Here is a 23,039-nt window from a genome sequence, read left to right as displayed (position 1 = left end):
TCTATCTGATAACTCTGTTCTCCCCTTTGTATTTAAGTTCTAATTCATTATAATATTTCATTTATAAATTTAATTACATATCCCATCGTCTTAAAACCTGAATTTTAACAATAATATTATTTCTACTGTCAACACCGGTTTTGATTCCCCACTTCTCCACATGAAGCCAGCTGGGTGACCTTGGGCTAGTCACACTCTCTCAGCCCCACCTAACCCACAGGGTGTCTGTTGTGGGGAGGGGAAGGTGATTGTAAGCCGGTTTGATTCTTCCTTAAGTGGTAGAGAAAGTCGACATATAAAAACCAACTCTTCTTCTTGTTCAGTTGCCAAAGTGGCCATTTTCTCCAGGTGAACTGATCGCTATCGGCTGGAGATCAGTAGTAACAGCAGATCTCCAGCTAGTACCTGAAGGTTGGCAACCCTACCACCAGAGCACTGGAATAGCCTGATAGAAGGAGCTCTGCATGTAGACAGAGACCACATGACAGAGCAGGGCACTGACCCAGGCTGCAAGGGATGGGTTAAGAAGAGCGCCAGCAGTCCTGGAGGCAGTCATGCAAGGGAAAAGTATTTCTAGAGACTGCAAGGAGATCAGGGTAGGCATAAGACCAAGAGGAACATGAAGCTGTGCTATTAAGGATAGGAAGGGATAACCAAATTGAGGAGTTTGAAGACCAAGGTTGGAGGCTCTACTGCCTCCCCCACCAAATGTGTGATCATTTCTGCTGCTCTTATAAATATACACATTTCAACATCTGAAGCTGACTTTAGATCATGATAAAAGGAACTATGTTAACAGGAACTGTGTTCCTAGGGGACGGATTCTAAGGGAACAGTGCTCCGCCTCTCCCAGCCTAGGCTTGGCAGTTCCATAACCGCCAGCGTGGTGTAGTGGTTAAGAGTGGTGGTTTGGAGCAGTGGACTCTGATCTGGAGAAGCGGGTTTGATTCCCTACTCCTCCACATGAGTGGCGGGCGCTAATCTGAAGAACCGGGTTGGTTTCCCCACTCCTACACATGAAGTCAGCTGGGTGACCTTGGGCTAGTCACAGCTCTCTTAGAGCTCTCTCAGACCCACCTGCCTCACAGGGTGTCTGTTGTGGGGAAGGAAAGGTGATTGTAAACCAGTTTGAGTCTTCCTTAAGTGGTAGAGAAAGTTGGCATATAAACACCAACTCTTCTTCTTCTACTTCTCCATTACAAGCACAACTGCTTTTCAATGCCCTTTCATTATCATAATGAACTTAGTATCTATGGGCCCATCTAACTCATGAACACATGAAACTGCCTTTTACTGAATCAGACCCTTGGTCCATCAAAGTCAGTATTGTCTACTCAGATCGGCAGCAGCTCTCCAGGGTCTCAGGCAGAGGTCTTTCACATTACCTATTTGCCTGGTTCCTTTAACTGGATATGCCGGGGATTGGACCTGGGACCTTCTGCATGCCAAGCAGATGTTCTACCACTGAGCCACGGCCCCTCCCCCAAGAATATAAAAAGAGGCATGCTGGATCAGATCAAAGGCCCATCAAGTCACATGAACCCATGAAGCTGCCTTCTACTGAACCAGACCAATGGTCCATCAAAGTCAGTATTGTCTACACCGACCAGCAGAGGCTCTCCAGGGTCTCAGGCAGAGGTCTTTCACATCACCTACTTGACTAGTCCCTTTAACTGGAGATGCCGGGGATTGGACCTGGGATTGAACTCAGTGCTGTCTAATCCAGGATCTCAGGCATTAAAGGCCTTTTCCCAGTGCCAGCTACCTGAGCTCTTCTTTTTTCTTTTCTTTTACTGGACCTACCAGGACCTTCTGTATATTAAGCAGGTTCTCCAGGACTGAGCAATGAATCCTCCCTTCACATGACTCTCCTTCCATATGTCCTCCCTTACTATAGTACCAGGCAGCCAGTACTACTTACCTATTTTTAGCTTCAGTTTACATGAAGCTGCTAGTCACAGCAGTCACCTTGGGCTAGTCACAGCTCTCTTCGAGCTCTCTCAGCCCCACCTACCTCACAGGGTGTCTGTTGTGGGGAGGGGAAGGGAAGGTGATTGTAAGCCGGTTTGAGTCTCCCTTAAGTGGTAGAGAAAGTTGGCATATAAAAACCAACTATTCTTCTTCTAAAATGGCCATGTAAAGCTGCTATTTGCCTTAGTGGCAGAAAGCTACAGGAACTGGTACGGGCACCTGTATGTTTGCCCCAACAGGGCAAATAGGAGCTCCACGTGGCCATTTCAGCTCAGGAAAATATCTGGGACCATTGTATCTGTGGGACCGCCTATCCCAGTACGGCCCCCCAAAGAGCGTTATGCTCAGCTGGGACCATTGTATCTGTGGGACCGCCTATCCCAGTACGGCCCCCCAAAGAGCGTTATGCTCAGCAAGTAACAACTTGCTGGTAGTCCCCCATCCAAGATGTTATCTGGCTGTCCTCAGCCAGGGCTTTTTCAGCTCCGGACCCAGGCTGGTGGAACTCTTCATCTAGGGAGATCCAGACCCTGCGGGATTTGGTACAGTTCCGCAGTGCCTGTAAGCCAGAGGTATTCCGCCAAGCCTATGGTTGAGGGCAGCAACGGTTTCCATCATAGATGGCTTCCCTCCCCCCACCCCTCAATCTTGGTTAATTTAAACTTTTTGAAATTGGGGGATCTGATTGTCTCTTTTGCCGAACTGGCTGCCGCCCACTGCGGCCATGAGAATGGGCACCGTCTGATTTTAGAAGTGATTTCAGAATTAAGTCTTAAAGTATGTACGATATATTATAATGTTCCAATAGGTTTTTTATGGCATAACCCTCTCTGAGCCCAGCTTATGCTGGCATAGAGGGGGATATAAATTCAAAAATAAAATAAAATAAATTAACCCCATCCTTTCCCCCATGCCACAGCCCCGATCTGCATCAGGGACCTGCATGTCTAATATTTGAAGAACCCCCACAGACTGCCCTATGTCAGCCAGTTCTTCCGGAGGTAGTGGGCCCCTTAACTAAGCAAATGCGATCAGGTAAGGCCCCTGGGCCTGATTTAGAAAGCTAATTTGGTATGGTGGAGTAATCTGCTGGCCCCTCTTCACTCAAATTAGTGCTTCAGGAATTATTCCCACAGCTTGGAAACATGCAATAATAGTTCCTATATACAAAAAACAGTAAGTGTGTATTTTAGAAATATGGTAAAATATTGGTTCGCATAGAAATTATTAAGATAAGTTTAATGTCAGTGATGGGGACAAATATGTCTTATTATATTAAAGCTTGGGCACAGACACACTGGTATTTTTGTTAATTCCCCTATTTTCTTTCCCCCTTTTTCTTTTTCTGTATCCCTATATATAAAAATAAAAGTATTATAAAAAAAGAAGAATCCTATAAATTATCGGCCCATTAGCCTGCTATGAACAATAGGTAAGGTTTATGCAGCCTTCTTTTATTCCAAGCTCTAGAATTAGGTAGATGCAGAATCTATATGGTACCCTGAACAAGCAGGATTTAGGAGGGGCGTTTCAGTTCTGGATCGCTGCCTTACACTATACCACTTAGCTGATAAATATCCCTCTTTCCCAGGAGGCCGTCTTTACATAGCATTCATGGATCTTCGGGCTGCCTTTGACTCCGTTCCAAGATCCTGTCTCTGGGTGAAACTAGCTGACACAACAATATTTAAAGAAAAGCCGGGAGTGCCAGTCACAGAACTCAGAGCTGTGGCTGGTTCGGCCCTTGGTTAATCTGCTTGGCAATTCATAGGCTCACTAAGTCCATCAGCAAGGCAGGCTGAAGTGTGGGGAGGGGGGGTGTCTCCTTTTTGCCAGCCACAGGCCTTTGACTTATTGGTCCCTCTTTACAAAGCAAACGCTAATGCAAAGAGAAAGACCGTTCCTGAAGCATTAAGAACATCAATAGTGACCTTTGCTGAGGTGTCAGATGGGAAATTGAGTAGGCCCTCAGGAAAATCAAGGAAAGATTTCTTAGAAATTGCTCTGTTATGAAAATGAGGGCAGTTTCCAGAGAGCGAAACGTAAGCAGTCAATAAACACCCGGGCTCACCTTGTAGGGTCTTTGAAGCGTGAAGGCAAGACATGTCTGGAAAGGCAGAAGGTAGTTGGGGGTGGGGTTTTGCTAGATGAGCTTCCAAAACTCTCGTCCACATTGGCCTCTACAAGATTAATGAAAGTGCAGCTGCCTTCAAGAAAGTTTAGCCAGTGATCGGTGAGCCAATTGTGAATTACAGCAAGCTTTACTGAGGTCTTGTGTACTGGACAGGCTACGTTTAACAAGTGCTAATGAAAGCCATGGGGGGTGGAATCCTCAAAGGGAAGCTAAGTTTCCTAATTCTAATGTGTTTAGAATCTGGAAATAAACCTTCCGGGAGTGTACAGGGTGTGCAACCCTATGAATCAATGTCCTCCAAAATGTCCTCTCTTGGACAGCCTTGTTCAGATCTTGCAAATTGACGGCTGTGGCTTCCTTTATTGAGTCAATCCATCTCTTTTCCTGCTGCCCTCAACTTTTCCTAGCATGACTGTCTTTTCTAGTGACTCTTGTCTTCTCATGTGACCAAAATACGACAGCCTCAGTTTAGTCATTTTAGCTTCTAGGGTCAGTTCAGGCTTGATTTGATCTAGAACCCACTGATTTGTTGTTGTTTTGGCAGTCCACAGTATCTGTAACATTCTTCTCCAACATTACATTTCAAAGGAATCTACTTTCTTCCTATCAGCTTTCTTCAATGTCCAGCTTTCACACCCATACATAGTAATAGGGAATGTGATGGCATGAACTAACTTAATCTTGGTGGCCAGTGACACATTCTTACACTTCAGAATCTTTTCCCCCTCTGGCATTAATGCTCCCTTAATTTGTTTGGTTTGCTAGGTACCTAGCAAACCAGAGGATTGAAATGGGCACCCTGAAAATAATTATGACATGCCCGTGGATAAGAACCCATTCAGCAAACTTGAAAGGAAATTGTTTTAAATTCACTAACAGCCACTCTGCATGGCACTTTTAGGTCACTGCTTAATTAGAGACGTAATTAAACTGCAACTTGTCGTTGTCTCCTTGCTGAGCTTAGAGGGGGTGTGAGGAAACTGATCCTCAACTTCACACTGGCGCACAACTGCAAGGGGGCTTTGCTGGCAGTGTAAAGTCTGCTGGAACATGAAGGATGCACATGCAGGAGTGAGGACAGCACATTGTTCAGAGGCAGAACAGTGTTTTTAGCCCAGGAAACATGTCCCAAGAAATTCAGTGGCACTTACTTTGTTGTTTACACTTAGGGTGTCAGTGAAAAATATGTCCTCAACTCTTTTGCAACGTCAACCAATTGACTGATTACATAAATAATCAGTTGAAATTAGATGATCAACTAAAAATGTTCAACTTCAGGGGTCACCAACATGGGACAAGTGTTTTTAGAAAGCAGGTGGGGCAAGATGGGGCTCTTGTCCATCAACCCTTCTGACTGGCCATTGGAGATTTGATTGGCTGAGTAGATTTTTAAAAATGGGAGAGTCAGCTGGTGTAGTGGTTAAGAGCGGTGGTTTGGAGCGGTGGACTCTAATCTGGTGAACCGGGTTGGTTCCCCCACTCCTCCACACGAATCCAGCTGGGTGACCTTGGGCTAGTCACAGCTCTCTTAGAGTTCTCTCAGCCCCACCTACCTCACAGGGTGTCTGTTGCGGGGAGGGGAAGGGAAGGTGGTTGTAAGCCGGTTTGATTCTTCCTTAAGTGGTAGAGAAAGTCGCCATATAAAAACCAACTCTTCTTCTTGCTGTTGTTTCCACAGCACCTGCCACCACAGCCCAAAAATCTTCACGGTGTGACTGAAGGTAAGATGAGGCAGCTATTTTGTGGCTGACTACACCTCCTGCGGAAGCTATTTTGTGGGACCATTTTGTGGCTGTGGCCACCACACCATATCAGAATTCCAAAGGTGCCCACAGGCTCAAAAAGGTTGGGGACTCCAGAGGGATGGCCTAATACCGTATATGCTATATGTAGGGGACATATTTTACCAAATAAAATGTTCGTGGTGGAAAGTGCCATCCAAGTAACAGTTGACTTATGGCGACCTCTTATGGGGGAGAGCAAGAGACAAACAGGTGGTTTGCCATTGCCTGCCTCTGCCATTGGACTTCCTTGGTGGGCTCCCATCCAAGTACTAACCAGGGCTGACCCCGCTTAGCTTCAGAGATTTGACAAGATCAGGCTAGTCTGGGCCATCTGGTTCAGGGAAATAAAATGCTACTGTTTGAAAAAATGAATACCATTATAGGGATCTCTCTTGGCTCCTTATGGACTGGAAAGGAACACATTCTCTGGCAAGAACTATGACCCACACACAGGAAAGAAAAACGCTTCTGGGAAGAAGTTTAATTAAACCTGACTATATTGAATATAGGGAAATCAAATCTGTAGAACCTCTTTTCTTGTCACAAGAAAAACCGCATCAGAAAGAGGCCAGGGGAGGCTCAGGAAAAAAGAAATAAAGCTAATTTCCCCCCAACAAGCAAACAAAAGTATGAAGCTATGCTTTATGTTCCACAAAATATACTACGCAATGCTCTCTCCAGTGAAATAATATGTGACCCTTTTCTAAGAGCAGCGCAAACAAAATGACACGAAGCAAAAGCCTGTCAGCCCCCCCATCCAGGAGCTTTATGGGTTATAAACATAAAAAAGTGTTCAGCAATTGAAAGCAAAACCATCAACCTTCATAGCTTCAATGCCCGTTATCACCATTGTTCATGCATTCCAACGAGGCAATTACCCAAACCACAAGCATCAACAACAAATTAGTCTCATTTAGAAAATCACTGGTAACGAAAGCATAAATCTAGAAGATATACTCTGTAATTATATTCCATCCAACGCCACTTCTAGTGCTTGCACGCAGGGGCATGTTCACATATATCAACACAGAACCTCTCAATCCCCCCAATCAGCTACGCTCTTTTTTCCTTTTTCCCATATTCTTGCTTTATTTATTTTTTATTCATATCCGTTTAGATATACAGCGCTCCCTCTCCTGAGGTCTCTTGATGTTTTGTAGAAGTTGTGGATTGATGAAACAGGCCCTTGTTCAAAAACCGAATCAATGTCCAAGTCAACAACACATATGGTAATAAAGAGATCCAAAAAAGTTGCAATCGTTTGTTAAAATGCAAAGCAAAGCCAATTCACACAACCATTATGAAAATGTGGGTTGAAAGATCCATGCAGAATTAGGCATGAGCTCATGCAGCCACACATTTGCTCTTATCCTTTCCCAAATTAACCCAATGGACAACTTCAGCTTGTCAATATATCTCCCCCCCCCCACCAATGATTTGGGTTTTTTTATCGCTCCTTAATCACATCCAGTTGGTTTCAGCTAGCCGGCTCATGGCTGACTCAGCCTTCCATCCTTCTGAGGTTGGTAAAGTGTGTACCCAGCTTGCTGGGAGTAAAGGGTAGACAACTGGGGAAGGCAATGGGAAACCACCCCGTAAAAAACATAGTCTGCCTAGTAAATGTTGGGATGTGACGTCACTCCATGGGTCAGTAATGACCTGGACCTTGCACGGGAGACTGCCTTTTACCTAATCATATTCCCATTTCCTTGCCACTTCCCACATTAGGGCCATGATGGATCAGACCAAGGCCCATCAAGTCCAGCAGTCTGTTCATACAGTGGCCAACCAGGAGACTCTAGGAAGCCCACAAACAAGACAACTGCAGCAGCATTATCCTGCCTGTGTTCCAAAGCACCTAATATAATAGACATGCTCCTCTGATCCTGGAGAGAATAGGGATGCATCATGACTAGTATCCATTTTTACTAGTAGCCATGAATAGCCCTCTCCTCCATGAACACGTCCACTCCCCTGTTAAAGCCTTCCAAGTTGGCAGCCATCAACACATCCTGGGGCAGGGAGTTCCACAATTTAACTATGCATAATTACTATCCACCTACTCTGCAACGGGCAAAGCAGGTGCATGATGCCACAAGTTTTGGCCAGGATCACAGATGTGAGCTGCTTCTGCCTGCTTGAAAAACTCAGTGCAGCTTGAGAACACACCCTCAAGTTCTTTGCAATTTGCAAAAAAGAACAAGCAGGGAAGAGCATCTGTGTTGTGTGCTGCCTTGGCAACCAGCTTTGTGGAGCTCTGATGCTAGATGCATCAATTACAATCAATTGTAATTCCCTACTACATATGTACTTATGGGAATAAATACAGTGTATGCCTTGCACATTACAAAGGGTATCACACGCGGACATTTGCCACCAACAAGTAAAGAAGAGATATTTGTGGAAGCGGGTTTCTGTCTGCTCAGCACGCATGCGGGTGAGAAGGTCTTGTTTCGTTTCAAATAATTTTGCACAATGCCTAGTGGTTATTGACAAGACAGGAACCATCTTAAAGAAGTTTTCCAGCTTCTCGCACTGTTCCTTGATTCTCTACAGGTGTTAAGTCACCCCCACACTGGCAGGTACTTGTCAAGGACATCTTCTCAGGCCTGTTGATTAGCTCACACGATTCAGCTATGAATCTGGCATGAAGGGGGAACTCACTCTCACCCTGGAAAGGACCATAGATACTGCCCAAAGATTGGCTGAGGAGGTCAGGAGAGTATGGTCAGAAATTTTCTGTTAAGTGTGGCGAAAGAGAAGAATTCCTCATCCCCTTTACCTTTTTCTTGCTACTCCCTCCTTGGTGCCAAGAAGATCTTTGTATTATGCTCTGGAAACTTTTTGCCTTAAGAACCAACTGTGCTGAGTTAGGACTCCAGTAAGTGAGATAGCTAGCCCGCTTTGTTATGTTTTGTATGCTTACTGCCACTGAACTATACACCTTGTCTTAATATCAGTTCTTAAATATCTTTACTAAAGCCTTCATTTGCTTTATGGTGTGTGTGTGTTACTCGGGGAGTTACTGGAACCAAACCCAGATAAACTTGGTTAATTACTACACCGAGGCAACGTCACCCTTGAGAGTTATCTATTTATTAATTGGCCACCCTTTTATCCAGCCTTTCGACCAAAGAGCTCAGGATGGTGTGTAAGGTTCTCCCCTCTCTCATTATAACCCCACAAAAGAAAGATTAGCCCATGGTCACCCCTGGGAGCTTCAGGGCACCACAGGAATTAGAACCTGGATGTCTCCAGTCTTTAAGGGCCTAACCAGACATGGTGTTTTTTTATGCGCATACAGATAAGGTGAAGTGCCACCCTATACAACTAGCTGCACGTGACCAGAGCTGGTTCAGAATCATGGAGTACACAACACAGAACCACTAAATCATGCAAAGGATATCAATATTATTGATTTAAATATGTTTATCTTAAAATGATATTAGAGCTTGTAGTCTTAAAATCATATTGTAAACATCCACTTGCAATTTTACATATATAGGTATGTCTCACTGTGTTATTATGTTTATCACAACCCAATTTGGGTTATAACTGAGTTTGTGCATTGAGAAGAAAAGAAGACGACAGGCGAGAAATGTTGAAAACATCCGATATTATTTTTAATAAGCAGTTTTTAATGTGTTAATGAGTTTACCACAACATATTCTGGGAGCCGAGGAAGGGGGGGAGATGAAATGTTGAATGTATTGTATAGAAGAAGAGTTGGCTTTTATATGTTGACTTTCTCTACCACTTAAGGCAGAATCAAACCAGCTTACAATCGCCTTCCCTTCCCCTCCCCACAACAGACACCCTGTGAGGTAGGTGGGGCTGAGAGAGAATGACTTGCCCAAGGCCACCAAGCTGGCTTCATGTGCAGGAGTGGGGAAACAAATCCAGTTCACCAGATTAGCGTCCGCCGCTCACGTGGAGGAGTGGAGAATCAAACCCGGTTCTCCAGATCAGACTCCACTGCCCCAAACCACCGCTCTTAACCACTACACCATGCTGGTATATCATTCTTTTTATCTTCTCCTAATTTCCCCCTCCCCTTTTCTTTTTGAATTATTTTTTTCAAAATAAAAAAATTATAAAATAAATAAATCATGCAAAGGAGCAGAGTACTCCGATGTCTGCCCAGTTTATCTGATGAACTGGTGTCTTTCATCTTCTCAAAAGGGAGAGAGTTCCCACTTTTAAACTTCTCCATCCCAGTGGTTTTTGGAGCATTCTGAAACGTGCTTCACATCCACACACCATCTGTAATCCATTTCGAGACTCTTCAAATGGCACACTGCAGGCTTTCCCGCCATGCTCTGAGACATCCCCACACACACACACTGCTGCCCTATTTGACTTTGTAGTTAACATGATCTAGCCTGACTACGGTTTCTGGGGGAACGCAAAAGCATGCTATTTTATTACATGTCAGCTGGTCCTAATGAAAAGGTATTACAAGACTATTATTTTGGGAATTTTTCCTGGGCCAACATGGCTGCCTACCATCTAGGTACAGTCAGTGTTCAGGAAAAGAACAGAGCCGTCTTAAGATTTCCAGGCTTCCAGTTGCTTCTGGGTATTTTGTTTTAAGAGTAGAAAGCAGTTCAAAGTACAAACACCTCCTTTGTTCTCAAAAACAGGAGCTTGCACCATTTCTATCAGCTCCTCGGTATCATGTCACCCATCCTGTTCCTGTTCAGTGTTGCAAAGCATTTGCGATTAAAATTCACACACAGCTCCTGTTTCTCCCTGTCGCATTACCAACCCCGGGCAAGCAGCATGTTCGTGAAAAGGTGGTTAACCTGGGCTAAATTGTCAGCTCTGCGCCAACAGCATGTATTACTTGAGACTTCTTTTTTAAAAAAAACTTGCAAAAAGAGAGAGAAAGAACCCCCACTGCATTTTTAAAAAACTGTTTCTTAAGACTGGAGTTTGTTTTAGCCACGATCTCTCCAAGCATAAGGACAGACAAGCTGGATGCATACGGCTCAAAGTGAGCAGTCGACAAAGTCACGGGAAATCTGATTAGGGCAGAAAAGACAGAAGCAGAAGGGACAGGAGGAGGGGCCGAGGAGCAAATGGAATCACAAATGAGGCTCAATGACAGCTCCCTTCCTAGTATAAGAAGGTAGGCTTATGAACATGTAATCCTTTGCCCGTTCCCCCTCTTTTCAGATAAAGCTAGCAGGAACAAGGATATTGCAGGTACAGAGGAACCTGACACTTCAGGCCAGCATGGTGTAGTGGTTAAGAGTGGTGGTTTGGAGCAGTGACCTCTAATCTGGAGAACTGGGTTTGCTTCCCCACTCCTCCACATGAGCGGTGGTTCCTAATCTGGTGAACCGGGTTGGTTTCCCCACTCCTACACACGAAGCCAGCTGGGGGATCTTGGCTAGTCACAGCTCTCTTAGAGCTCTCTCAGCCACACCTACCTCACAGGGTGTCTGTTGTGGGGAAGGGAAAGGGAAAATTGATTGTAAACCAGTTTAATTCTTCCTTAAAATAGTAGAGAAAGTTGGCATATAAAAACCAACTCTTCTTCTTCCTTCCTTCCATTAAAGTGAATAGGGCAGCCCATATGCGCAACAGCCCTATATACTCACTGAGGTCCACCCTCACCAATGGATCAGGGTGACTGCCACATTCCTCCTAGCAGCCATCCTTTTTTAAGACAACCACCAAGTAAAACCTTTCTGGGGCGATGCAATGCTGGCTCCTTGTTCATTGTACTCAGCAAACCAGCAGTGAACTACTTCAAAATGCATGTGGTGTGGATGCTGCTCCCATTTGGAAGTTATTACTCTGACAAAAGGCTTCCTGTAGAGCTCTGGAAGTCTGCACTGCGCAATGGCAAGTTGTAAAAAAACCAAGAGGGCCCACCGGAACCCACTTCAGATAAACACCTTGCTGTGCCAAGCAGTCTCCACCTGATTGCATTTTCAAGCATCTACCAAATCACTTCCTTGGTGCATAAATCAGACGTTCGGGAGAAAGAAGGTCTGGCCCAAATCCCATTCCTTGATCCATTCCCAGAAAGAACAGGTGAAGGGGGAAAGGATTTCAGCCACTGCATCACTGTAATGCCATATTCAACTCAACATAGTTGAAGTTTAAATATATAATAGGTAAAGGTCCCCTGTTCAAGCACGGGGTCATTCCTGACCCATGGGGTGACGTTTACTAGGCAGACTTGGTTTGCGGGGTGGTTTGCCAGTGCCTTCCCCGGACATCTTCCCTTTACCCCCAGCAACCTGGGTACTCATTTTACCAGTCTCGGAAGGACAGAAGGCTGAGTCAACCTTGAGCCGGCTACCTGAAACCAACTTCCGTTGGGATTGAAATCAGGTCGTGAGCAGAGCTTGGACTGCAGTACTGCAGCTTACCACTCTGCGCCATGGGGTAAGCATAAAACAGGAGAATTCCAAGATTCAATTTTTTAAATTTAAAATACTATACTAGTATGTATTTTTTGAAGTAATGTCCTAATTTGAGGTACCAAACCAGTATATTTTGATGAATTTGCGGCATTATTTTTTTTCCAGAGTATGCTGCATAAATCCAACAGTACTAACTAAAAATTTTATGCAGTTCATGTGACATTCAACTTTGCTGAGCTGGACTGTGAATGACTGTTAAGAGTAGTCTTAACAGCTCTTGTGAAAATATATAATAGTCTTTAAGTATAAGTTAATTTCTAAGTAAGACAAGATGAATGTTGAGGCATAGAAATGAAATGGAATATATGTGACTAAATCTATTAACATTTACATTAAAGATTACAGTTGGGGGTAAGATGAGGGAAGAGGGGCTGTTTCGGGCATGGATAATGAACGGAACGACATGGCATGTATGCCCCCTCTTTTTTTTCCCTTTCATTTTCCCTTTTTCTTTTCTGTATTAGTCTCTTGCCATGAAAACCCCAAAAGGGGTCGCCATAAGTTGGCTGTGACTTGAAGGCACTTTACACACACACACACCCTATAAAAACAAAAAATGTTTTTTTAAAAAAACCATAGTATTTGAAGGGCTGTCACTTAAGAGGAGGGCAGGGAGCTGTTCCTGTTGGCAGTAGCGGATAGGACTCGCAATAATGGGTTTAAATTGCGGGTGGAAAGGTACCGGCTGGATATTAGGAAACAATTTTTTTACAGTAAGAGGTGTTTGACAGTGGAATCAGCTTCTTAAGGAGGTGGTTCAGCTCCCCCTCACTGGCAATCCTGAAGGAGCGGCTGGACAAACACTTGTCAGGGATGTTCTAGGCCAGTGGTCAGCAAACTCATTAGTCAACAGAGCCAAATATCAACAATACAACGATTGAGATTTCTTTTGAGAGCCAAATTTCTTAAACTTAAACTATATAGGTAGGTACACTGTTTATTAACTTAATAAACTTTAATTAAAGTTTTAAGTCTTAATTAAACTATAGGTACACTGGGGGGGAGATGCTAGGGTTGCCAGGTCTCCAGCCACCACCTGGAGGTTGACAACCCTAGTAGAGGAAGGGAGGTGGGAGGGATGGAGAAAGGAAGGAAGGAACTGGGAAAGGAAAGAGAATGAAGGAACTGGGAAAGGAAAGAGAATGAAGGAACTGGGGAAGGAAGGAACTGGGAAAGGAAGGAAGGAAGGAAGGAAGGAAGGAAGGAAGGAAGGAAGGAAGGAAGGAAGGAAGGAAGGAAGGAAGGAAGGAAGGAAGGAAGGAAGGAAGGAAGGAAGGAAGGAAGGAAGGAAGGAAGGAAGGAAGAAAGGGAGGGAGGGAGGGAGGGAGGGAGGGAGGGAGGGAGGGAGGGAGGGAGGGAGGGAGGGAGGGAGGGAGGAACTGGGAAAGGAAAGAGAAGGAAGGAACTGGGAAAGGAAAGAGAAGGAAGGAACTGGGGAAGAAAGGATGAAAGGGAGGGAGGGAGGGAGGGAGGGAGGGAGGGAGGAAGGAAGGAAGGAAGGAAGGAAGGAAGGAAGGAAGGAAGGAAGGAAGGAAGGAAGGAAGGAAGGAAGGAAGGAAGGAAGGAAGGAAGGAAGGAAGGAAGGAAGGAAGGGTGGGGGAGGGACAGAGAGAAAGAAAGAGGAAGGAAGGAACTGGGAAAGGAAAGAAGGAAGGAACTGGGGAAGAAAGGATGAAAGGGAGGAAGGACGGAAGGAAGAAAGAGTGGGGGGAGGGACAGAGAGAAAGAAAGAGGAAAGGAACTGGGAAAGGAAAGAGAAGGAAGGAACTGGGGAAGAAAGGATGGATGGATGGATGGATGGATGGATGGATGGATGGAAGGAAGGAAGGAAGGAAGGAAGGAAGGAAGGAAGGAAGGAAGGAAGGAAGGAAGGAAGGAAGGAAGGAAGAGTGGGGGGAGGGACAGAGAGAAAGAAAGAGGAAGGAAGGAACTGGGAAAGGAAAGAGAAGGAAGGAACTGGGGAAGAAAGGATGAAAGGGAGGAAGGATGGAAGGAAGAAAGAAAGAAAGAAAGAAAGAAAGAAAGAAAGAAAGAAAGAAAGAAAGAAAGAAAGAAAGAAAGAAAGAAAGAAAGAAAGAAAGAAAGAAAGAAAGAAAGAAAGAGTGGGGGGAGAAAGGAGAGGGGGGAGGGGGAGGACGGCAGGGGACGACAGGCCTTTCTCTGGCGGACGTGCGGCTGTTGAGGGGCCGCCTGGCTCTATGCGAGCGCGAGGAGGAGGCGGGCGAAAACGGCCGGGGGAGAGGTGCCTGAGGAGGAGGACGATGGCGGCGGCAGCCTGGAGCTGGACTTTTGGGAGCCACCTGAGGGGGACGAGGAGGACGAAGGCGGTGAGGAGGAGCTGCTGCTGGAGCCTGGAGGAGGAGGCCCCGCCTCGTTGCTGCTGGCCTCCCCACCACCTGTCAGCTGTTGGGGGGCGAGAGGGGGGGAAGAGGAAGAAGCCAGCCGTGTGCGTGCAAGGCAGGAAGCCTTCAGCCCTGCTGACACACGCACGGTGGAGGGGAAGAAGGTGTTGTGTTGGCACTCTTCCCTGCCGCCCCCTTGAAGGCCCCCGCCAGTGGCAGCGGCACCGAGCCCAGCCCGGGGGATGACAGTGGGGGCGGCAAGGCCAGCGGCAAAGAGGCCGGGCCTCCAGGCTCCAGCAGCAGCTCCTCCTCGCCTTCCTACTCCTCGATTCCCTCAGGCGGCTCCCAGGCCTTCGAGGGGGGGCGGCAGGGAAGAGCGCCAACACAGCACCTTTCTCCCCTCCCACATGAGCACGTGTGGGGCCCAGCAGGGCTGAAAGCTTCGCGCCTCACGCAGGCACGCCCGTGGCTGGCTTCTTCCTCTTCCTCACTCCCTCGCCGCCCAACAGTTGACAGGCGGCGAGAGGAGGTTTAAAGGGCGCCGCAGCGTTCCTGTATGCTGCGGCTTCCGGAAAAGTTTTGGGGAGAGCCGTGCTGGCCCACATTTCAATGGATGGGCCCTCGAGCTCCCCCCAGCCATTCTCCACGGGGGGGGGGGGAGACAGTGCACCCGCTCGCCTGCTCTCTTGCGCTCGCTCGCTCTCAGGCGCGCCGGCTCCGGACAGGAAACTTGCCTCCTTGCAAAGGGAGCAAGCGCAGCCCAGCTGCCGGCGCGAGCAGGGGCTCCGAACCAAGTGGCAGAGCCGCACTCAAGGGGCCAAAGAGCCGCATGCGGCTCACGAGCCGCGGTTGGCCGACCACTGCTCTAGGCTGATCCTGCATTGAGCAGGGGGTTGGACTAGATGGCCTGAATGGCCCCTTCCTACTCTATGATTCCACATGGAACATGTCTTTCATCCCAGGCTGAGATTTCTTTCTGGTAAGTATCACCCAGACAGGCCCAGAATGGATAATACTGAGAACGAAAGCTCTCCAATACTTTTTCTCCCCTCTCCATTATTTTAGTGCAAAGTTCTTTCTCTATGTATATAATCTGTATGTAAACACACACGGTGAAGTGGAGCGAAACTGATTTACCTTGAACATTGCTGCACAGTGTAGACCAAGCAGCAGCATCACCGCCGCCATGAGAAGGGTGGCGAAATTCCTCACGTCCCAGATGGACTCCACTAAAGGGATGCTCCCTACCTGCCAATCATAGCACAGAGTGACAGGAGCCAGAAGAAGCCAAGCGTTGAAGGCCAGGAGGTAGGAATAAGTTAGAAACCTGCAAAAGGAAAGACAACCTTTTAAGAGCCAGAATGCTAGGCAAGGTTGAGGTATTTTGATTCAACTGGCCAACTGCCACCGGGTCCTTGGAAACCAAGGCCAAGCCGGATTCGTAGGCCAAGAGAACACTTAAAAAAAAACAACAGAGAAATCCTCAGAATGACACATGAATTTCTGTGCTTGCATTATATTGCTATCTGTTGGACAGGATCCAAAGCTTGACCCTATCGCAGTGTGAGATAAGGATGCAGCCCTTCACTTTCAAGGTTGGTGTAATCAGGAGTTGGCAGAGCCACCTGTGGCTGTTGCTTAGTGGGGAAAAGAGAAACGATGCTCTCATCAAGGAAGACACTAATGACAGAAATTTCAAACCAGGCTATGGGAAAGTTAGAAATTGTTCCTACACAGATTTTGCCATGCAGTAGACCAGGAGGCCCCATTGTGGTGCCCGCAGGCACCGTGGCACCCACTGACAACTTTTCTGGCACCCGCCAAGTGTTTTTTTGGAAGTGGGCAGGGCCAGAGAGGGCTTGCTCCCGGCATGGATTCTGATTTGGCTGTGCAGATGTTTTTGAACGTTGCTTTGTAGCTGCCACCAGAGCACAAGGATCTGTACTGTTTTACTGAAGTTAAGCTGTGGCAATCGTTTTGCGGCTGGCTCCACCTCCTGCGGCAGCCATTTCGTTGCTGCGCCCATCAGGCCGTGTGAGAATTGAAGGTTGGGGATCCTTGCACTAGACAGATCCCTTGCTCATATACATACAAATCCCCTCTGTGGGGTCAAGGCCTCTCCAGGTAGGAAGGAGGAGGACCTTGGTTCTTTATTTTATTTAGAACATTTGTATATCGCCTCTCCAGGAAAACTGTTCAAGGTGGCTTACAAGTAAAGTGTGACAAACCAACAGATAAAATTACTTTAAAATTAACAAAATATTAAGACTACATTTAAAAAAAATAGCATAAAAACAAAGCCAGAGAATAAGTACAGGGTAAAACATCTAACTGCTTTGAAAGTGTCTCATAAAACAGATTAAAGCAGACTGTAAAACAATCTGAAAGATCAATCCCTAGTTAAAAGCATGGGTAACAAGGAATGTTTTAGCTTGGTGCCCAAAAGAGAGTTCAGTTGGCACCAGGAAAGCCTCAAGGAGAAGGGCATTCCCGGGTGACCTTGGCTAATCACAGGTGCCACCACTAAAAAAGCCCCACCGCTAGTCACCAGCCACCTCACAGCTGAAGGTGAGGAAACAGGGTAGGGCTGGGTGCTTTCCAGCGATCAAGTTGGGCTGGGGTATCTGGCCAAGGCAAAATCACAACTGGAGAGGCAAGCAGGGGTTTAGTTCCTAAAAGGTTGCCCTCTTTACATCTACCTAGACTAACAGGAAGCAATTTCCTAAAATGTAATCCAGGCGGGCACAGAGAAGACAAACTGCAGAGCGGGGGCTGCAAAACCAGGAAAATGCTTAACAGTTCTGGAAAAGTAGCAGTTACCAGGCAGGGGACAGATGGTGAGCGATGGATGGTGAGCGACACATGGAAGTACTTTGCAGTACCGTCTGCTAACACAAAGGAGATGTTATACAGAGACGGGAAAGGCTAAAGACCAATCACGGTGCAGCTAGGTAATGAGCTACTTGGACTCCAGGAAACTCAAGTCTTTTCTACAAGACTGTAGCGCCTTATGAGTAGGGCACATTTCTCAGAAGCCCCACAAGTCAAATTCACCCAGGGCCAATTACCCAGACAGGGATGTTGGTTACATTGTGAGGGGAAAAGCATTCTGCACTTTGAACAAATGGTGCAGAAGACATTACCAAGATAACACGGTAGCTGTTGAAAACCCACTTTCCCATAGCCTGGTTGCTTTTGGTGCAGCTCTGATCATAGGGCAAGCCCAGATCTTTCCAATACGACACCAGATATCCGGACTAGAGATGCTGCTGTGGGAAGCAGTGCTATCGAACGAAGGCTTCCTACAGGGCCCGAGTTTGCAAACATTACTTAGGCAATGGGAAAGGAGACCGGGGGAAGCAAGACACCACAGCCACCGGTTCTATAATTATTATTGAAATCAGTAATTGGCAGGAAGAGGAAATGGAATGGCCGAGTCTCTCTTACCATATGTGAACGGGTCTGAGGACAAATAACACAGAGATTGTGAAGCAATCTACATAGCTGACGTTTCTGCAGAAATGATGATATGTCACTATGAACAACAGGAATGCCCTCCAAGCAGGCTGACATTGCCCTGCTCCATCTTCTTGGCACCTCTTTCTGTTCCTTCCAAGCCTTCTGCCAACAGCCGAGCATTGTTTCCCAAACTCTGAAACACCCAACGCATGCTGTGCATAGTTGGCTGGTTTGTGTCTCGGCTCATCACAACAGGGAAAAAAAAAATCTCTTGGCCATTTTTTGCTTGTCAAAATACCGAAAGCTCTCATTAAATTTGCACGGTTTAGAAAGCATTCGGCAAACACCACAGCAGGACCGAAAGAGAGCTCTCACCGGTTCGCCACAAGCCTCTTTTGAAATACAAGAATTCCGTCTGTGACAGCTTTTTGAACACTAACAATTTGGATAGCCTTTATGTTTTAATAGCCTTGAATAATGGTTTGTCATTTGTATACACTAAAAAGCTAGAGTGGGGAGGACAGCAGGCACTAAACTCAGGGCCAAGGAATGAATGGCTGGGGGTTACGGTGTTTTTCCCCCCAAAGCCATAAAAGGCATTATGTAGGGCCTTTCATTGCTAGCTCTCAAAATACTTGTGAAAAGGTACTGAAGTCCTGTAACGACCCTTTGAAGCCAACACCATTAACCTCCTTGAATAGAAGTAGTAAACTACACTGGTTATTTCCACAAAGTAGCAATTCAAACAGCAGCTTTTAATGTCCAATATTTTTTCTGTTTGCAATGCATTTATCCTCAAAAAAGCCACCTGATGGAAATTAGGCAAGAAGTCAAAGGAGGGGAGGCAGTGAACCCTGCAATTAAGCAAAGGTCCACAAGTTCCCATGTTTTCTCCATGCCATAGGATACAAGATCGGTTCAGATTTGCTGGCTGCCAGTGAACTGAGGAATTCCCTCCCTCTGGAGAATTGCCGAAGTCTGAGTCTGTGTGTCTTCTGAAAATAATGTACCGTATATACTCGCGTATAAGCCGAGTTTTTCAGCCCAAAAAAAGGGCTGAAAAAGCCGGCCTCGGCTTATACGCGGGTCAATACGGTAGAGGGGGGAGGGGGGAACTTACCAACGTCACCGCCGCCATCGCCTCCAGGCCCGCGCACCTTTCCCTGGCCGGCAGCAGCCTTCCGGGGCCGGAGAGAGGCCCCTCCAGGCCGCGCCTCCGCCGCTGCCGCGCCCGGGCCGCTCCCAGCGGCCGGCAGCAGCCTTCCGGGGCCGGAGAGAGGCCCCTCCAGGCCCCTCCAGGCCGCGCTGCCGCCGCTCCCTGCAGCCGGCAGCAGCCTAGGGGGGCCTCCTGCAGGCACAGGAAGGCCGCTCCGCCGCCGATTCGCCGCGTCTCCCGATGAGTAGGGGATTCAGGGGATCTTCCCCCTCCCCCCCTTGGATGGCACTGGGGTTGCGGTGGGTTGGGCGGGCCTGGGAGGCCGGCGGGAGGGCGACCTGGGGCAGGGGCGACATCATCCCTGCGCTCTAAAATGGCGGCCGCCATTTTAGAGCGCAGCTTTACCAGAAAAGGGAATTTCTTATTGACCCTCGGCTTATACGTGGGTCAATAAGAAATTCCCTTTTCTGGCCTCAAGTTTGGGGGGGTCGGCTTATACTCGGGTCGGCTTATACCCGAGTATATACGGTAAGCAGTTTCACTTAAAACTGCTGGTGGTGGTAAAATGAGTGCTTAACAATTAATATACACATGGAAAAAATAACTTGGTTACTATCTGATTCAGATCCCCATGTAGCCTACAAGGTTTTTATGTATCCTCTGGCTACCATGAAACTTCAAGCAAATTGACTTCCATTGTTTTAATAGTGTTGATTTCTGCATTCTTGGGTTTGTACTTCTGTTCTCTGTATTTCGTGGGCTTTTTCATCACCTGCAAGGGACTTTGGCCAAAAGCAATACTTTTGAATCCTTGGCATCTTATTTGCACATGCCACAAAATAAGCCCAGATTTGCTACTATTCCACGGCTTCTTTAAGCCTATTATGACGCACCCCCCTTCCAACCACTTCAATATCCCACTCACTCAGCCCGGCCGTATATGCTGAGGGGAAGAGGCGTTGGCCTGAGTATATTTGTGAGGAGAATTATTTCTTTCTTCTCCTCCAGTCCCACACCCGTATTTACCTCAGTGAGAAATAGGAGACAAGAGGCTTTTCAACTTAAAACAGAGAAAACAGGGAAGTTTATTAAAGAGAACTGACAGAGATTGGTTTTTCAAGGAAAAGGCAGAATATTTTGGAGGGAAAACTCAAAGAGTTAGATTGATACAAGCAAGATTGCTTTAGAGAAATAGCTTAGATGTTCCCTTTACTCAGGTTACTTTCAGTTCTCAAGCTTAGTTCTACCTCACAGAACTATTATTCAGACATTCAGACGCTCAGTCTGTCATTCAGCTTCAGACTCTCCCTCTGTTCCCAGCCTAGCTCTTTCTGACTACCCCCACCTTAGTGGTTGTAATCCTCCACACCTCCCTGCTACTGGAATAGCTCTACCTCAGAGACTGATTCCCCTTGTGACTTGAGAATGGGCCCTCTCTAACCCAGTTCTCACTCATGTCACTCCCACAGGTTGTGTGTGTCAATAGCTTTGGCTTTCACAGAACCCCTCAGGTTCGCAGAGTACAGTCTGGCTTCCGCTCGGCCTCGCTACCGAGCTTCCAATCGATCACAGCCCTCTCTGGCTGGTCCCAAGCTTCGGCTACTTTCACAGCCTCCTCTCAGGCTGGTTCCACGCTTCGAATCCTATCACAGCCCTCCTGTCAGGCTGGGTCCCAAACTTCGAATGCTCTTTGGTTCTTGTGGGTTACCCGGGCTGTGTAACCGTGGTCTTGGTATTTTCTTTCCTGACGTTTCACCAGCAGCTGTGGCAGGCATCTTCAGAGGAGTAACACTGAAGGACATGTCCTTCAGTGTTACTCCTCTGAAGATGCCTGCCACAGCTGCTGGCGAAACGTCAGGAAAGAAAATACCAAGACCACGGTTACACAGCCCGGTAACCCACAAGAACCAATGAACTCTGACCGTGAAAGCCTTCGACAATATTTCGAATGCTCTCTCTGTCTCTCTCAGCTCAGAGTGTCAGCTCTCTGGCTCGGCCCACTCTTCGCCTGTCAGCTCTTGCTGCTGGTTAACCCCTGGTCCGTCACACCTATGTTGGGAAGCCTACAAATATTCTACTACCCTTCACCCCTAGATAGTTAAAGAACAGGTGTAGTGTATTGGTGAGACAGGTAGTGTTTTGGACTGGGACCTGGGAAACCCAGGTTCAAGTCCATGTTCAGCCATAAAGTCACTCTCTCTCAGTCTAACCTACCTCGCAGGGCTGTTGTGCAGGTAGAATTGAGAATATTATATGCTACCTTAAGATCCTTGGAAGAAGAGTGGCATAAAACTGTGCTTAATAAATAGAGCTCCTCATCATGATTTCTTAAGCTAGATGACTGGAATAAGTAAACAAGCTTTTTTTGTCGAAGGCTTTTTTTTATTTTAGCAATTTATTTAAGACAACGGAAGTGACATTGCCTTACCTTCATGGCAGTACACATTCGCCTGTAATGAATTTTTTTAATTCTCCATTTAGTATTTAAGGGATGAACAAGCCAATTACAAGCTCTTTCCCTATATCAGGCCAGAGAAAGGCTATTTACTAACCTAAGTTTGCCCTATTCAGTAAAATGAGGCCAGACAATGATTGCCACTAGGGCTAAAGAATATCTATAGTCATGTAAAACTAGTGCTTCAGATCTAATTTTAAATACAATGCACAACCAGATCTTTCACAAGAACATAACCAGGCTCCAAAAACACATCTGAGCAAAACAACACATTGAGCACTGGGGGCCTGCTTTCTAGATGAGCTATATATTTATTTTTAGGAATCCATATCTTAAAAGCAACTCTAGAGAATGTTTTTGTTTTTAGCCATTTTTATTACTACATCTTTCCCCCTCTATCACGCCAAAGCCAACTTATGGCCACCCCATAGGGTTTCAAGTCCAAGAGACATTCAGAGGTGCTTTGCCATTGCCTGCCTCTGTGTAGCGACCCTGGAATTCCTTGGTGGTCTCCCATCCAAATATTGACCAGGGCCAACCCTGTTTAGTTTCCAAGATCTAATGAGATTGGGCTAGCCTGGGCTATCCAGGTCAGGGGAACTAATACATCTAGTAACTGTTAACATTTGCTGCATTTCTTCCAATGAACACGTGTCTGACTGTTGTGCACTCACACACACAGGACAGAACCCAGTTGTGGCTCAGTTTGAAGAGCATCTGCTTGGCATGCAGAAGGTCCCAGGTTCAATCTCCGGCATCTCCAATTAAAGGGACTAGGCAAGTAGGTGAAAGACCCCTACTTGAGACACTAGAGAGCCGCTGCCAGTCTGAGTAGACAATACTGACTTTGATGGACCAAGGGTCTGATTCAGTATAAGGCAGCTTCATGTGTTCATGTGTCCTATCGTTAACAGCCTTGCTCAGGTCTTACAGAGAAGTGCTAGCATCTGTATGGCAAGGAGAGGAAGCTACAAAAGGATGAGGTAGCTGTGCCCAGTAATGTCCCAAACTGCAAAGTGCTGCACACTTTACTGAGGGAGAAAGAGGGACAAAAACAAGAAAACCAAGGAGGAGACACCTTTCTGGCCAGGGACAAAGAGAAGAGAATCCCAGCCTCTGCTGCCAATAGACAAGACGGTAGGTGCATTATCTGTATATGTGCAGACAATGGTTTAGTTTGGGGAGATTTAAGCCCCCCACAAGTTTAAAGGTTTTCAGATTTTTGTGTAGACCTGTGGGGGGGGGGGTTCCCCCAAGTTTAGAGTTATCTGTTTTATGTCAGTGTGGCCCCAATCTGC

At 46.6% G+C, this 23,039-nt stretch overlaps 1 protein-coding gene across 1 annotated transcript in view; it reads right to left on the bottom strand.

The window, feature by feature from the left end:
- TMTC1 (transmembrane O-mannosyltransferase targeting cadherins 1) overlaps window positions 1–23,039 on the bottom strand; it is a 183,701-nt gene that overhangs the window by 94,363 nt on the left and 66,299 nt on the right. Inside the window, exon 8 of the mRNA XM_056846824.1 lies at window positions 15,809–15,998. Coding sequence (XP_056702802.1) covers window positions 15,809–15,998 — 190 coding nt within the window. The remainder of the gene's footprint in view (window positions 1–15,808; window positions 15,999–23,039) is intronic.

The sequence above is a fragment of the Euleptes europaea genome, chromosome 3 (genome assembly GCF_029931775.1).
Source record: "Euleptes europaea isolate rEulEur1 chromosome 3, rEulEur1.hap1, whole genome shotgun sequence".
Taxonomy (NCBI): domain Eukaryota; kingdom Metazoa; phylum Chordata; class Lepidosauria; order Squamata; family Sphaerodactylidae; genus Euleptes; species Euleptes europaea.
This window is presented reverse-complemented; position numbering and strand designations above follow the sequence as displayed.